We start from the raw sequence: 15,290 nt of genomic DNA on the forward strand, positions 1-15,290 counted from the left end.
CTGTATATGTCCTTAGACCTAAGTGAATCTCTTGTAGACAGCATTATAGGTGGGTCTTATTTTTTATACGTACAGCTACTCTGTGTCCAGGGAGTTTAACCCACTTACATTGGTAGGTTGTGTGTTTCTAAGAATTTATCCATTTCTCTAGGTTATCCAATTAGTTGGCATACAGTTGGTTAGGAAAGGACTTACTTTTGCCATTTTGTTAATTATTTCCTGTATGTCTCATAATTTTTTGCTCCTCATTTCCTATTTTACTTTCTTCCTTTGTCTTTCACTGATTTTTTTTTTGGCAGTGGCATGCTTTAATTCTCTTCTCGTTTCCTTTTGTGTATTAATCTTCTCAAGCTGCCATAACTGAAAGCCATAGACAGGGTCACTTAAAAAAAAACAAAACAGAAAATTATTTATTACAGTTCTGTAGGTGAAGTCCAAAATCTAGGTGCCAGTAAGTTAGATTTCATTCTGAGATGTCTTTTCTTGGCTCATAAGTGTCCACCATCTATTGTGTACCCACATGACCTCTTTGTGTGCAAATGGAGAGAGAGAGAGAGAGAGAGAGAGAGAATGAAAGCTCTGGTGTCTCTTTTTATTAGGGCAACAATCACATCAGATCAGGGTCTTACCCTTATGATGTCATTTAACCTTAATTACTTCCCTCCCCCCATCTCCAAAACCATCACATTGGAGGTTAGAGCTTCAACATATGAATTTTGGGAGATACAAACATGTATCCATAACATGAATAGTCTATAAATGTTTTCATTATGGTTACAATAATATATTTTATACCAGTAACAAGTTAACTTCAAACACATACATACTTCAGTCACTAAACTGTACTCCTTTAAAGCTCTTTCCCCTCACTTTATTTATTGGTGTCACAAATTACATCTTTGTATACCTGTGTGCCCATTAACATAGATTTATAGTTATTTTATGCTTTTTCTCCTAATTCTATATAAGAATTAAAAGGGAAGTTGTGCCTCAAAATTTCAGTAATATACGTTTCTACATTTGTCCATATATTTATCTTAACCAAAACCTTTATATTATACAGCTTCATGATGCCATCTAATATCCTTTCATTTCAACTTGAAAGACTTCCTTTAGTATTTCTGGCAGAGCAGGTTTAGTGGTATGAACTCCGCCAGCTTTTGTTTATCTGTGAAAGTCTTAATTTCCCCTTCAGTTTTGAAGGACAGTTTTGCCAAATATCGTATGCTTGGTTGACAGTTTTTTTCTTTTGGCACTCTAAAAGTATCATCCCACTGTCTTATGACCTTCAAGGTTTCTGAGAAATTCATTTATAATCTTATAGAGGCTCCCTTGCACATGACAAATTGTATTTCTCTTGCCTCTTTTAAGATTTTCTCTTTTTCCTTGACTTCTGACAGTTTGACTACATTGTGTTTCGGTGTTGGTCTCTTTGGGTTTTTCCTAGTTGGACTTTATAAAGCTTATTGAATTTGTATATCCATTTCTTTTTAAAATTTGGTAAGTTTTGTCATTTCTTCAAATAAACTCTCTGCTCCTTTTTTTCTTTCTTCTCTTCTGGGACTTTCATAATGCATATCTTGGTCCACCTGATAGGGTCCCATAAATCCTTCATGCTCTCTACACTTTTCTTAATTCTTTTTTCTTTTTGCTCCTCAGATACAATGATTTCACATGACCTGTCTCCCAGTTTGCTGATTTTTTTTCTGCCTGATCAAGTCTGATGGTGAACCCCTTTAGTGAATTTTTCAATTCAGTTATTATATTGCTCAGCACCAGAGGTTTTTTTTAATAGTTTCTATATCTTTGTTGATATTCTAATTTTGTTCATGCTTCATTGTCCTGATTCATTTAGTTTATATTTCTTTCAGCTCATTGAGAATCTTTAAGGCAGTTGTTAAAATTCCTTGTGAGGTAATTCACAGACCTGTGGTTTTTTAGGGTTGGTTTCTGGAACTTTATTTTCTTCCCGTAATTGGACATGTTTCCATGTTTCTTTGTATGCTTTGTCATATTTTGTTGAGATTTGGGAATTTGAAAACATAGCTGTCTCTCTCAGTCTTTTCAGATACAGGGGAACACCTTGACTAATCAGCCTGACATGGAGGTTCTGATACTTCTCAAACCTTCGCTGGGGATGTATCTTCTCTGGGCTTGTGTGTACTTTTATTCTAGTATATATGACTTTTTAATTTTTATTTTATTTTTTTTTTGTGATACGCAGGCCTCTCACTGTTGTGGCCTCTCCCGTTGCGGAGCACAGGCTCCGGACGCACAGGCTCAGTGGCCATGGCTCACGGGTCCAGCCGCTCCGCGGCATGTGAGATCTTCCCAGACTGAGGCACAAACCCGTGTCCCCTGCATCGGCAGGCGGACTCTCAACCACTGCGCCACCAGGGAAGCCCTATATGACTTTTTTTTACTCTCCTAATTTCCCTAAGAGGATCTCTCCTGTTTCTTCTCAGGAGATTTTTGTTTTGGTTTCTATTGTATTCCTCTACCTGTAATCTCTTGCTCCTCCATCATTTGCAGAACTTCATAACCCCTACAGCTCTAATGTGTGACAGCACTTGCCTTTGTTTTCAGCAGTCTCCAACCTGGTATCTAACTATGGAACTGTCCCCATCAGCTTTCCAGATCAGGCAAGACAGCAACCAATGAGTCAGACAGTGCCTAGACATGCCAGAAAGTTGGATGCAAGTTTCACTCTTTTCATCCCAATGGAGGATCTGGAAATTGCGAGACTTCCTTGTGACTGTGGCACACTGTGGCACACTCTGCCAGGGAGATGGTGGGGCTAACTAAGCTGGGCAAAATGCCATGACCCTTCCTACCCTCTTTGGTACAGTTTTTCTTGGTTAGTAATTCACTTGGATGATGCAGCTTCTTAACTGGTTTCTAGAGTTCTCATAATGATATTTTGGTCTGTATATTGTTATTAACTTAGTGTCTCCATAGGGTAATGAGGGTCTGGAACTTCCTAGTCTTCCATCTTCCTGATATTTTATCCTATAATTAAGTTTTAACTTAAGTATAAAAGTCCTACGTAGGAAATATAGAGAATGATAGAAAGCACATGTGATGCCTAGGATTATTAATGAAATAATGAGACAGTTTCAATGTATACCCATTAAAACTCTTCTCTTTTCATATTAGGTCTAGCATTATGGTAATCTACTTATAAGTCTATAAAATTGAGAAGAATTTATGCTGTACATTTGTTATAAATTTGAAAGTTAGGGGTTCACAATAGATCTGTTTTTCTATTTATTTGATTATATGCTTCTCTTTATGTAGCTCAGTTTGAAGTACCAGATGGAAATCTTCTCTATGAGGATCAAGACTCAATATCAAAAGCACAAATGCAAGTAAATACACAGAGAACATTCAAAGGTAAAACATACCTTAAGTAGTATGATAATTACAGATAACTTTAAATTATTTCAATTAAACTCAGTAGAAAATATTTTTCTTTGGTTCATGAATATGCATCTGAGATTATATTTTATGCAACATTTATAGTTTCTTTGATGTTAGTTGTAAATACCCTAAGAAAATTAGAGAGCAAAAGTCGAAGTATTCATAACTTACATTGGTATTTCTGGTTGTAATATTATTTCACAGTCATAGGTCATATACTCAGACACCAAGGCTCAATCATAGGCCAATAATTTTCTCACAAAAGATGCATACCTTTCAGCAGACTGGAAGATTATAGGTCCAAAACTCCAAAGGGTGTCTGTCTGTGACCTATGGTAGTAGCCTTCTACCACAGACTGTACTTGGTGAACAGAGATGTTGCTGAGAGCTGTAACTCTAACAGCAAATGAGGATCAGAGGGCCCCAAGGGAAGGATAGCCTGAGAGGCCTGGTGGAGGGCCTCAAGTGTGTCCTCTTGGTTGTGGCCCCACTGAAAAGAGTGGCCTTTGAAGTAATCTAATAGTAATGGATGCCATCAAGAACCACACATGGGGACTATGAGAGTGCAAATATCCAAATAGTCCCACCAATAGCTGGGCCTCATTTTCAGTTGTTCAAGTAGAGTGTGTCAAAGCTTGGCAGTCTTCTCCTTTGGAATGAGATGTTGTGCCCCTCACAGATTTTGACCAGTGATTTCAGTTAGGTACTGGGTAACTATGTCTTATCTGTAATAATGGTCCAGCCATGTTGCTACATATTGGTCTGTAGGACGTCTAGTTCTTGTTAAGTGGTGCCCTTGTATGGACCTATTTGGATGATGTCATCAATAGACTGGAAGGCTAGTGCTCCCTCAGGGTGTAGGACATTTCTAGGTCAAGACTGTTCGGTGAAAGATAGTTGGGGAATTTATGTAACTTTATGGAAGGACATTAGTGAGGCATTGCAATCTATTCCCCATATGACGAACTGATCCTAATCATCCATGTGGACAGAGATACTGCGTAGGGTATTTGCACTGTCTATTACAGAATACCAAATTCTCTCACTATGGACAGTAGCTTCCATGACAGTCACAATATCAGATATAACTAGTGCCTGGGGACTACATCACTGAGCTGCCAATTATCACTGGAGTCTCTACACACACAAGGACATATGCCCAGGTCCACTGAGCTACTGAATGAAGAAACAGTCTCAGGGAGAATTTTTGCTTCATTAAGCTCATCAGTAAGGACAGTTATTTACTTTTCTTCTTCAAGCATTTGTTTTTGAGGAACAAAATACTAGATTCTGGTAGTTGAGTAGTTTCACAGTCTTCCACTTGTCTTGCTAAAGTGGTAATTTCTATCAGGGTTTGGGGTGAATGCAAGTAGGGGTTCATGTAAACAGTACTTCTATACCAATAATGCATTCAACAGTGGGGGCTATAACAATGGAGTTTTGAGGTGGCCTGAGTGGGTACACTGTTGTGGGGTCTGGGTAAGTTTCCCATTGGTGGTGGCCGTGGAGTACCACCTCGGCATTATCAGTGTCCTCCTCAGCCTGGTGTCAGGGGTTGTGGTGATCACAGTCACCTATGCACCCATGTCCCACAGGCTTGGGAATGCAATTCTGCACATCTCCATCGAACTCTAACTTTATCATAAGTCCTCACATTCCCACTGGATATATGGGGCCCAGCCTAACCCATAGTCTTGTTTATCTTGAAAGCCGTAAAGTCTTGGTAAAAGTTGGCAGAGCATTTTGATTCATGGCAAGGATCACTGGGAAAAGCAGAAACATAGCACCTGTGTTAGTCATAGGCCACAGTAGTGGCCTGTTGGGCCTCCCTTATCCCACTACCTGGCCTTCGGGTCCTTGGTAAATATCCCATCAATCTACTCCTTTGAGACCCTGTTTTGGGGGTAACACACCCTTTGATCTCTTTAAGGCCTTTGCCCAGATGGTCCGGGGTGGTTACTAGACTACCATTTTTACATCATTCTCTCTTCTGGTCAGTCATTGCTATCTTGGCATTATTCACTATTTCTTGTCCAGAAATTTGTCAGTTAAGGTCCAGATTGTGTCGTAGACCAATTGCCCTGACCTTATTAGGGTGTTTATCGAGCTTGATGTCCAGCAATAGTGGCACAAATGAACCTAGGAACCTGAATCTGGTAAATAAAAAAAAAACAATCTCATCATCTGCTGTCCTCATTCCCTCATTGTATATCTTAGGCACCACCAGGGTGGCTCATGGAGTCACTATTGCCTTTTCACGTATGGTTAAAACGTGTTTTACAAAGGCAAGGATGAGCCATCTGTCAGATCCAAAACAGTACCCAGCTGAGGAAAGAGAGTCTTGGATGTCTGTATTTTTTCATACTCCTTTATTCCACCTCCTTGTGCAGTGTGGCCATTGTCAAGGTTCTCCAAGAAATGTTTCTGTATTAGCAACCCGGCAAGGTTGCATGATTACTTCTTTAACAAGATACTCCTTTAAATGTGAAGATGAACGACCCACGTCTATAAGGTCTCTTCAGGTCACTGGGTAAAGTGATCCTCAACACTCTACATTCCTTTTCATTAAATCATGAATTGCAGTAACCACTATAGCAAAGGCTGAACATAAGTTCCAGAAGCATTAGATCTAACAGTAGTCATTGAGTGCAACTCAGCATGCAGGGTCACCAACAACTTTTGATCCCATTATTTTTTTTTTTTTTTTTGCGGTACTCGGGCCTCCCACCGTCGCGGCCTCTCCTACTGCGGAGCACAGGCTCCGGACACACAGGCTCAGCGGCCATGGCTCACAGGCCCAGCCACTCTGCGGCATGTGGGATCCTCCCAGACCGGGGCACGAACCTGCGTCCCCTGCATCGACAGGCGGACTCTCAACCCCTGCGCCACCAGGGAAGTAGTCAAGGAATTGCTTCCCCAGTTTTGTCAAAATCCCTGTTTGATGTTTAATTTGACCCACCCACTGGGCATCTTGGCCAACAAAACAGGACTATTAAAATAGAAGGATCATGGGGCTTCCCTGGTGGCGCAGTGGTTGAGAGTCCACCTGCTGATGCAGGGGACACGGGTTCGTGACCCGGTCCGGGAAGATCCCACATGCCGTGGAGCGGCTGGGCCTGTGAGCCATGGCCTCTGAGCCTGCGCGTCCGGAGCCTGTGTTCCGCAACGGGAGAGGCCACAACAGTGAGAGGCCCGCGTACCACAAAAAAAAAAAAAAAAAAAGAAGGATCATGTAAACAATGAAATAACACTCTCCTAAGCATGTCACACAATCTGTCAGCAGTTCCTGAGACACGTTGGCCTGAATGGTCATGTGCCCTGTGGGAACCTCAGACTCTAACAAATGACTCAGTAGTGCCCCCTTAGAGAGCCCTGAGTACTCACTAGTGCTCCTTCCAGAAAGGAATTGTGCTTCATTGACCACATTGCTCACTGTGCTAACTTGTCAGGGAGCGAGCTGCCAGTTTTTGAGTTGGTCAAGTAAGACAGCAAGTAAATTGAAAGTAAATTTAAGCATTTATTCACTTACTGTAATAGTATAAGAGTCTAAACAGGAAAGGTTCCCAGCCATACCAATATTCCATTTTCCCCCACAGAACATCATTGGTGAGGGTCAGATACATCAGTGCTGACAGGGCTGGGGTAGGGGAACATCATCTCACAACCAAAGGAGCTCCAAACAAAAGGTTCTTGCTGTTCTATAGATCTGAGAGGAGATGGAAGTGGGAGGTCTAGGAGGAGTGCAGAAGTACTGAAAACAGAGTCAGAGATAATAAAAAGGTCTACAAGGTCCAATGAAAAGGTGGTCTATATACAGGGTCTCAGCTGAGTCCTCCCCACATAAGAATGCTTCAGAATTGAGGCACTCAGACTAGAATGCAGATATGGCCTTAGTCCATGACTGCACTAATTCCAGTGTCTGCAGTGCACTGGCTATGTCTCAGAGTCTAGTGTGGAGTATGAAGATTTCCCCCATGACAGCTGCCAGATCAAGCCTTTGTAATTGTCTAAGGTTGGGCCTGACAGATCACGCAGAAGATTTTGGCATGTTGTCAGTGCCTCAGTGTAATACATATGCATGTCCACATACAGGTACACATGATATACATATATGGATATACATATCCAATAGTCATCTTCACGTATGCTTACATACGTAAATGTGCACATATATGTGTATATGCATATTCACAGACATATTTAGAAATCATGGTTTCTCAAAGACACTTTCAATTTCATTCTCTCCCCTCAAGACTTGTTCTTATCTTTCTCTATTTCCGGTGTGTATATCTTTCCTTCCACAGTGTGAATCTGACTCTGATCAACATCAGTACATTTACTCATTTGCTCTACCTTATAATGCTTCTAAAATTATTTCAGAATGTAGAACCCTAGAAAAACAAATCTACTAAAAGGATTCTGTGATTTGCAAACATAGAGAACAGATTTGTGGTTGCCAAGGGAGTGGAGGGTGGGGGTGGGATGGATTGGGAGTTTGGGATTAGCAGATGCAAACTATTATATATAGGATGGATAAACAACAAGGTCCTACTGTATAGCACAGGGAACTATATTCAATATCCTGTGATAAACCATAATGGAAAAGAATATGAAATATATATATACATATATAACTGAGTCAATTTGCCATACAGCAGAAATTAACACAACATTGTAAATCAACTGTACTTCAATAAAATAAATTTAAAAAATAAATTCTTCAATAAACATCTTAACTTACAGTTGAAAAAGAGGAAAAAGATTTTGTGATTTGTTTACAGTTCACCCCTCTACTCTTTTGCCGAGGAGTGAGGGTGTACGTCAAATACTATATTGATGATTTACTTGCATTAGTGCTTTCTTATTTCCTTCAGTAGATTCAGTTCTTTAAATTTAGTTTCAGTTTTAGTTCCTTTTCTTACCCTTTGTAATTTAACTTTTCTGTTCATACATAATTGACACATAACATTAGTTTCATATGTACAACATACTGACTCGAGATATGTATATATTACAAAAAATATCACAATAAGTTTAGTTATCATCTATCACCACATATAGTTAAATTTTTTTTCTTGTGATGAGAATTTTTAAGATCTACTCTCTTAGGAACTTTCAAATATGCAATGCAGTATTAACTGTAGTCACCATGCTGTACATTTTATCTCCAGTACTTATTTATTTTATAACTGCAAGTTTGTACCTTTTGACCACCTTCACCCATTCACCCACCCTCTACCCCCTGCTTTTGGCAACCACCAATCTGTTCTATGAGTTTTGATATTGGTTTTGTTTTTGTTTTAATTCCACATATAATTGAGATCATACAGTATTTGTCTTTCTTTCACTGAGTTCACTTAGTATAGTGCCCTCAAAATGCATCCATGTTGTCCCAAATGGCAAGATTTCCTTCTTTTTTATGGCTAAATAATATTCCTTTGTATATATGTATACTACATTTTCTTTATCCATTCATCTGTCCATGGACGCTTAGGTTGTTTCCATGTTTTGGCTATTATATTATTATTATAAATAATGCTGCAGTGAACATAGGGGTTTAGATATCTTTTCAAGTTAGTGTTTTCATTTCCTTTAGAAAAATACCCAGAAGTGGAATTGCTGGATTGTAAGGTAGTTCTATTTTTACTTTTTTGAGGAACCTCCCATAATGTTTTCCACAGTGGCTGCACCAAATTCCCTTCCCACCAACAGTGCACAAGGGCTCCCTTTTCTCCACATTCTCACCAACACTTATTTCCTGTCTTTTTGATAACAGCCATTCTAACAGGTATGGGGCGGTATCTCATTGTGGTTTTGATATGCATTTTCCTGACGGTTAATGCATTTGGTTTTGATATGCATTTTCCTGACGATTAATAATGTTGAGAACCTTTTCATGTACCTGTAGGCCACCTGTAATGAAACATGTCCTTTCAAATCCTCTATCCATTTCTTAATCAGATTTTTTTTCTGCTTTTGAGTTGTATGAGTTATTTCTTTATTTTGGATATTAACCCTTTGTCAGATATATGATTTGCAAATACTTTCTTCCATTCTGTAGGTTGCCATTCATTTTGTTGATATTTTCCTTTGCCGTGCAGAAGCTTTTTAGTTTGATGCAGTCTCACTTTTGGTGTCAAATCCAAAAAGTCTTCACCAAGACTGATAATGTCAGGGAGCTTACCGCTTATGTTTTCTTCTAGGAGTGTTATGGTTTCTGGTCTTACATTCAAGTCTTTAGTTGATTTTGCATTGATTTGTGTGTGTAAGATAGTGGTCCAGTTTCATTCTTTTGCATGTAGCTGTCCAGTTTTCCCAACATCATTTATTGAATAGACTATCCTGTCTTCACTCTGTATTCTTGGCTGATTTGTCATAAATTAATTGACCGTATATGTGTAGGTTTATTTCTGGAATCTCTGTTCTCTTCTATTGATTTATATGTCCATTTTTATGGCAATACCGTACTGTTTTGATTACAGTAGCTTTGTAATACACAACTGACCCTTGAACAACACAGATTTGAACTGCATGAGTCTACTTATACACAGAATTTTTTCAGTAAATACATGCTATGGTACTACATAATCTGTGGTTGGTTGAATCTGTGGATGCAGAGCCATGGATATAGAGGGCCAACTGTAAAATTCTGTGTGGATTTTCGACTGTGTAGGTGGGAAGGGAGGTCAGTGCCCCTAACCCCCATGTTGTTCAAGGGTCAGCTGTAGTTTGAAATCAGGAAGTATGATACCTCCACCTTTGTACTTTTTTCTCAAGATTGCTTTGACTATAAAGAATCTTTTGTGAGTCCATACAAATTTTAGGATTTTTTTGTTCTATTTCTGTGAAAAATGCCATTGGAAATTTAATAAAGATTGCATTTAATCCATAGCTTGCTTTGGGTGGTGTGGACATTTTAAAAATATTAATTCTTCCAGTTCACGAGCATGGAATATCTTTGCATTATTTTTGTCTTCTTTAATTTGTGTCATCAATATTTTATAGTTTCAGTATATGAATACTTTATCTCCTTTGTCAAATTTATTTTTTTCTTTTTGATGTCATTGTAAATGGGATTATTTTCTTATTTTCTCTTTCTCATAGTTTGTTGTTAGTGTATAGAAATGCAATTGATTTTTTATATTGATTTTGTATGTTGCACCTTTACTGAATTCACTTATTAGTTCTAACAGCTTTTTGGTGGAGTCTTCAGGGTTTTCTACATATAGCCTTTATTGGGTTGAGGTAAATTCCTTTTATCCCTAATTTATGGGAGTTTTTATCATGAAAAAGTATTGAATATTTTCAGATTTTTTTCTGCACCTGTTGAGATGATCATGTAATATTTATCCCTTGCTCTGTAATGTGGTGTATGTGTCACATTGATTGATGTTAGACCATCCTTTCCTGAGTAGAGTAAATACCATTTGGTCATGGTGTATGATCTTTTTAATGTGCTGTTGAATTGTTTGCTAGTAGTTTGTTGAGAATTTTTGCATCTGAGTTCATCAGGGATATTGGCTTGTCATTTTCTTGTGGTGTCTTTGTTTGGCTTTGGTATCTAGGTAATGCTGGCCTCATAAAATGAATTTGGAAGTTTCTATCAGTGAATGTTTGTGTCCCCCCCATAATTCATGTGTTAAAATCCTAATGTCTAATGTAATTGTATTAGGAGTGGGGAGGTGCTTAGGTCATGAGGATGGAGCCCTCATGAGTGGGATTAGCCCATTCATGAATGGGCTAAAATTTTAGAAAAATTTTCTGCTTTTCTGTTTCATTTATTCCTGCTCTAACCTTTATTATTTCCTTCCTTCTGATAACTTTGAGTTTAGTTTATTTTTCTCTTTCTAGTTCCTTGAGGTGTAAAGTTAGGGTTTTATCTGAGGTCTTTTTTCTAGCTGCCCACAGACAATCCAGCTATGTTGATTCCTTCAGTGTTCTAATTAAGGTGAGATAGAAGTGGGCCTCTCAGGCAGCACCCTGAAAGGCTTTGAGAACCTTATGCTCACTTCCCTCTCTCTTTCTCCCATGGGAAAAATTGTGGGTGAGGGAATCTCTCTCTGTGTTGAGCTGTGCTGACTTGGTGGAGGGGTGACATAGGTAAAGCAAAACTGTTCTTCTTACCCTTTTTAATGCAGCTGTCTAGGATGTTATGTTCCACCAGCATGCTGGAACTTCTTGAGTGGACTCTGAAGCTCTCATGAATGTATTTCATCCATGAATTGTTAAATCAGTGTTTCCATGGGCTACGGGACTGCAATCTCTTACCCTGCCGTTTTGCTGATGTCACTCCCTAAGTTATTTTAAATTAAAGTGATCAGAAGATATTTTTCTTTGGTTCATGAATCAGTATTTAAGCATATATTTTATAGCAGTTTTACACTTAGACTTCAAGTGTGAATACCCCAAGATAACTAGAGAATAAAGGCCAAAATATTCATAACTTTTGGTTGGTATTTCTAGTCATAAGACTATTTCATGGCCATGGGTCATATACTAATTATTCACCAAGGCCTTATAACAGGCCAATAGTAGTCACTTAAAGGGTTTGTACCTTTCATCTGACTCCAGGTGACTATGATACCAAAAGCCTAATGGGCGCCTCTGGCAGTGTCCTTCTGCCATAGGCTCTAATCAGCAAACTGGGAGGTTGCTGAGATCTGTAACTCAAACACAAATGTGTATCAGAGGAGCCAAGGGGATGGACAGAGTCCGAAACCTGTTGGAGGGCCTCTAGGACATCCTGTTGCCATGTCCTACTTAAAGGTAGAGACCAAAAATGGTATCCTAATAGACAAATGCCATCAAGATGACCACATGGTGAATGTCAAAGTACTAGTAGCTGAAAAGTTCCACCAATCTTTGGACCTCCTTTGTGTTTGTGGGGGCTTAGAGGAACTAAAGCTTGGCAGTTGTCTCCTATGGAATGACACATACTGCCTCTTCTCAGTTTACTCCCAGAGATTTCACTTGGGTACCAGGTCCTGGTACTTTTTCTATATTAATGGCCCAGACTTAACTCACATGTAAGTCCACATGCTTTCTGTGTTTGTTGGGTAATTCCCTTGCCTAGGCCTAGTGGAGATTATTGTTAATATAGGGGGAGGCTAGGGCTCCATGTGGGAGTGGGACTTTTTCCAGGTCATGGCCTTATGGAAGGACATTAAAGGTACGTTGCAACCCATGACACGTATGGCAGACTGATCCTGATCATCCCTGTGGACAGGGATTCTGAAAGAGACATTTGTAATGTCAGTTGCTTTGTACTTGCCTCAGCTTGGGCCACAGCCTTTATGGCTGTCATAATTTCAGGTAACACTAGTAGTGCTCAAGCTGCGTGACTGCATTGAGCCTCTAATAATCAATTGAATCTCCATACACCTGAAGCCTAATCCACAGGCCAGATGGGGCTACTGAATGGAGAAATAGTCTCACAGAGAATTTTTGCTTCATTAAGCTCAGTAATGAGGAAGCTGTCTCTTTTCATCCTCTAGGGAGTTGCTTTGGTAGTCAAAGGGACTAGGTACAGATAGACTGTTAGGTTCAGACTACCTAACAGACTACCAGAGCCACTGAAATGGCCTCAGTTGTAGTATTTATGATCATGGCTTGGGGATAAGGATGGGGTGTTAAGGACGCACACTTAGACTATATAAATATACATACATATATATATATATATTGTTTTCCCTCATCTTGGTACAAAAGGACCAGGGAATGAAATTCTTCCTCACCTCCCCATTGAACTGTGACCTTGGCAAACGTCCTCATGTTCCCAGTGAGGACATAGGGACCTTGGCCTAACTCATAGTCTTGTTTATTTTTAAAGTTAAGAGGTTTGGATAAAAGTAGAGAGATTTCAGGTCAAGATTCACTGGGAGGGTTGGAAGGAATATTATTTATATTAGTCATAGGAGTTGTCAGTATGTGGACTCTGTTGTGCCCCCAGTGGCCATTATCTAGTCACAAGTATCTGAAGGAGAGTCTATCAGTCTCCTCCTTGAGACCCATTGTTGGGTAACAAGACCCATAGATGTCTTTGGGAAAGACCTTAACCCAATGATCCAGGAGTAAGTACCCAATTACCATTTTTACATCACTCTGACTACTAGTGAAAAGTTAGTGTCTTGCCAGTAGCTGCTTTTTCTTTGCTTGGAAAGTTTTCATTTCACACATGGATTGTGCCATGAACCAAGTGACATCACCTTGTAAGAAGGTTTAATTGAGATAGGTGACCAGTGAGAGTGGCAAGAATGAACTTAAATCTGAGTCTGGTAAACAATCTCATCATTTACTTTTCTTACTTCTCATTGTCAAATCAAGAAACTATCAGGTGGCTTGCAGAGCCCCTTATAGGTGGCCGTAAGAGTAGACCAAAAAAGTTTTCCAGTGTCAGAGAGCTCACCATGATTGGACCAAACCAGTCCAAGAACAAATAATAGCTAGTAAAGGAAGGAGAAGGTCTCAGGTGTACATGACATTTCTCCCACCTACCTCCTTCTTCATCCTCCTTGGGCAAAGTGGTCATGGAAGATGTTCTGAAAGAGGGGGTTCTGCAGTAACACACCAGAAAAGGTGCTTCTGTCCTTAAATAATTTTAACAAGATTACTTTCTTTGTGGTGGAATCAAACTATCCAGATCTCTTTGGTTTCTTTGGGTCACTGGGCAAAGCAATCCTGAGGGCTCTACCTACTTTCTCATTAAATATGAGAAACATTTGTTGCATCAAGGATGTCATCACTGCCCGGGACATGTTTAGATTTAACAGTAGTCCTTGTGTCCTATTCTGCATGCAACTTTAGGTGACCAACTACATTGTTTTCTGGTTTATCTTTCCTGTATTTCCTTTTCTAAAGGTAAGTATCTTATATTTTCTTTTCATTTCCCATTCTTTTCTTTCCTAAAAGATAGCATACTTGATACCTTCTCTTTTCATTTTTTCTACAATTAACCTATCACCTAACAGTCCCTCCAAGTTAGGTTATAAGTATCTTTTTATAGCTTTATGTGTAACTCTTTGTACCACATCATACACCATAATTTGTGTTACCCTAATTTATAGTATGTACCTTGTTTTTCAACCAGTCTCACATGCTAGTACATTTAGGTGCTTTTGAGTATTTTGCAATTAAAAATGTGTAATGAATAACCTTTACATATACATTTTCATTATTTGGTCTGTGAGTATATATTAACCTAAGTTATAATAATCTAAAACAAGTAGGGACTAATATAAAATATATTTGATGCCAAAAAATATTTATGAAACAGTGAGTCTTACACACATTAAAATTTTCCTCACAATTTTTATGTCAGGTCTAGCATTATGGTAATTTACTTATATTTTATGTTTATAAAAATGAAAGAAAATACTGCTAAACATGTGTATAAATTTGATATATAGGGATTTCACAATAGACCTGTTTTTCAGTTTAATGCACTAAATGTATCTCTTTATGTAGCTCATGATCACGTGTCAGATGAAAATCTTATGTTTAAGCATCATGACTCAGAAACAGAAATGCATGCAGAGAAACAAAAATCTTCTGGAGATGAAAGTCTCATTAGTAAGTTTAATAATTATAGATGACTTTAAATTATTTTGTACTCATCAGAAGATCCTTTTTCTTTGGTTTGTGAATATGTATTTGGGCATATTTTTTTTGAACTAGTTAAAAGAATCCTTGTATTTATTTTTTACACAGCACAAATGCAGGTGACACAGTAACTCCATAATTCCTCACAAAACTTATTAACTTATCAACTGAGAATCTATGTTCTTAAAATCTGCATCATTCATAGCTATACACTCTATGGAATCCATTCCATAGTAGCAGAGGAGAACCTTAACTCAAAGCACCAAGTTTCC

The 15,290-nt window shown here is 38.7% G+C and overlaps 1 protein-coding gene across 29 annotated transcripts in view; it reads left to right on the top strand.

The window, feature by feature from the left end:
* CCDC7 (coiled-coil domain containing 7) overlaps positions 1-15,290 on the top strand; it is a 295,714-nt gene that overhangs the window by 131,871 nt on the left and 148,553 nt on the right. For 27 of the 29 annotated variants that reach the window (XM_032621413.1, XM_032621412.1, XM_032621420.1 and 24 more), the window contains one exon: positions 3,298-3,393. The exons of the other annotated variants lie outside the window; for them this stretch is intronic. In XM_032621413.1, the coding sequence (XP_032477304.1) occupies positions 3,298-3,393 (96 nt within the window). The remainder of the gene's footprint in view (positions 1-3,297; positions 3,394-15,290) is intronic. 29 annotated transcript variants of the gene reach the window in all.

The sequence above is a fragment of the Phocoena sinus genome, chromosome 2 (assembly GCF_008692025.1).
Source record: "Phocoena sinus isolate mPhoSin1 chromosome 2, mPhoSin1.pri, whole genome shotgun sequence".
In the NCBI taxonomy this organism is placed as follows: domain Eukaryota; kingdom Metazoa; phylum Chordata; class Mammalia; order Artiodactyla; family Phocoenidae; genus Phocoena; species Phocoena sinus.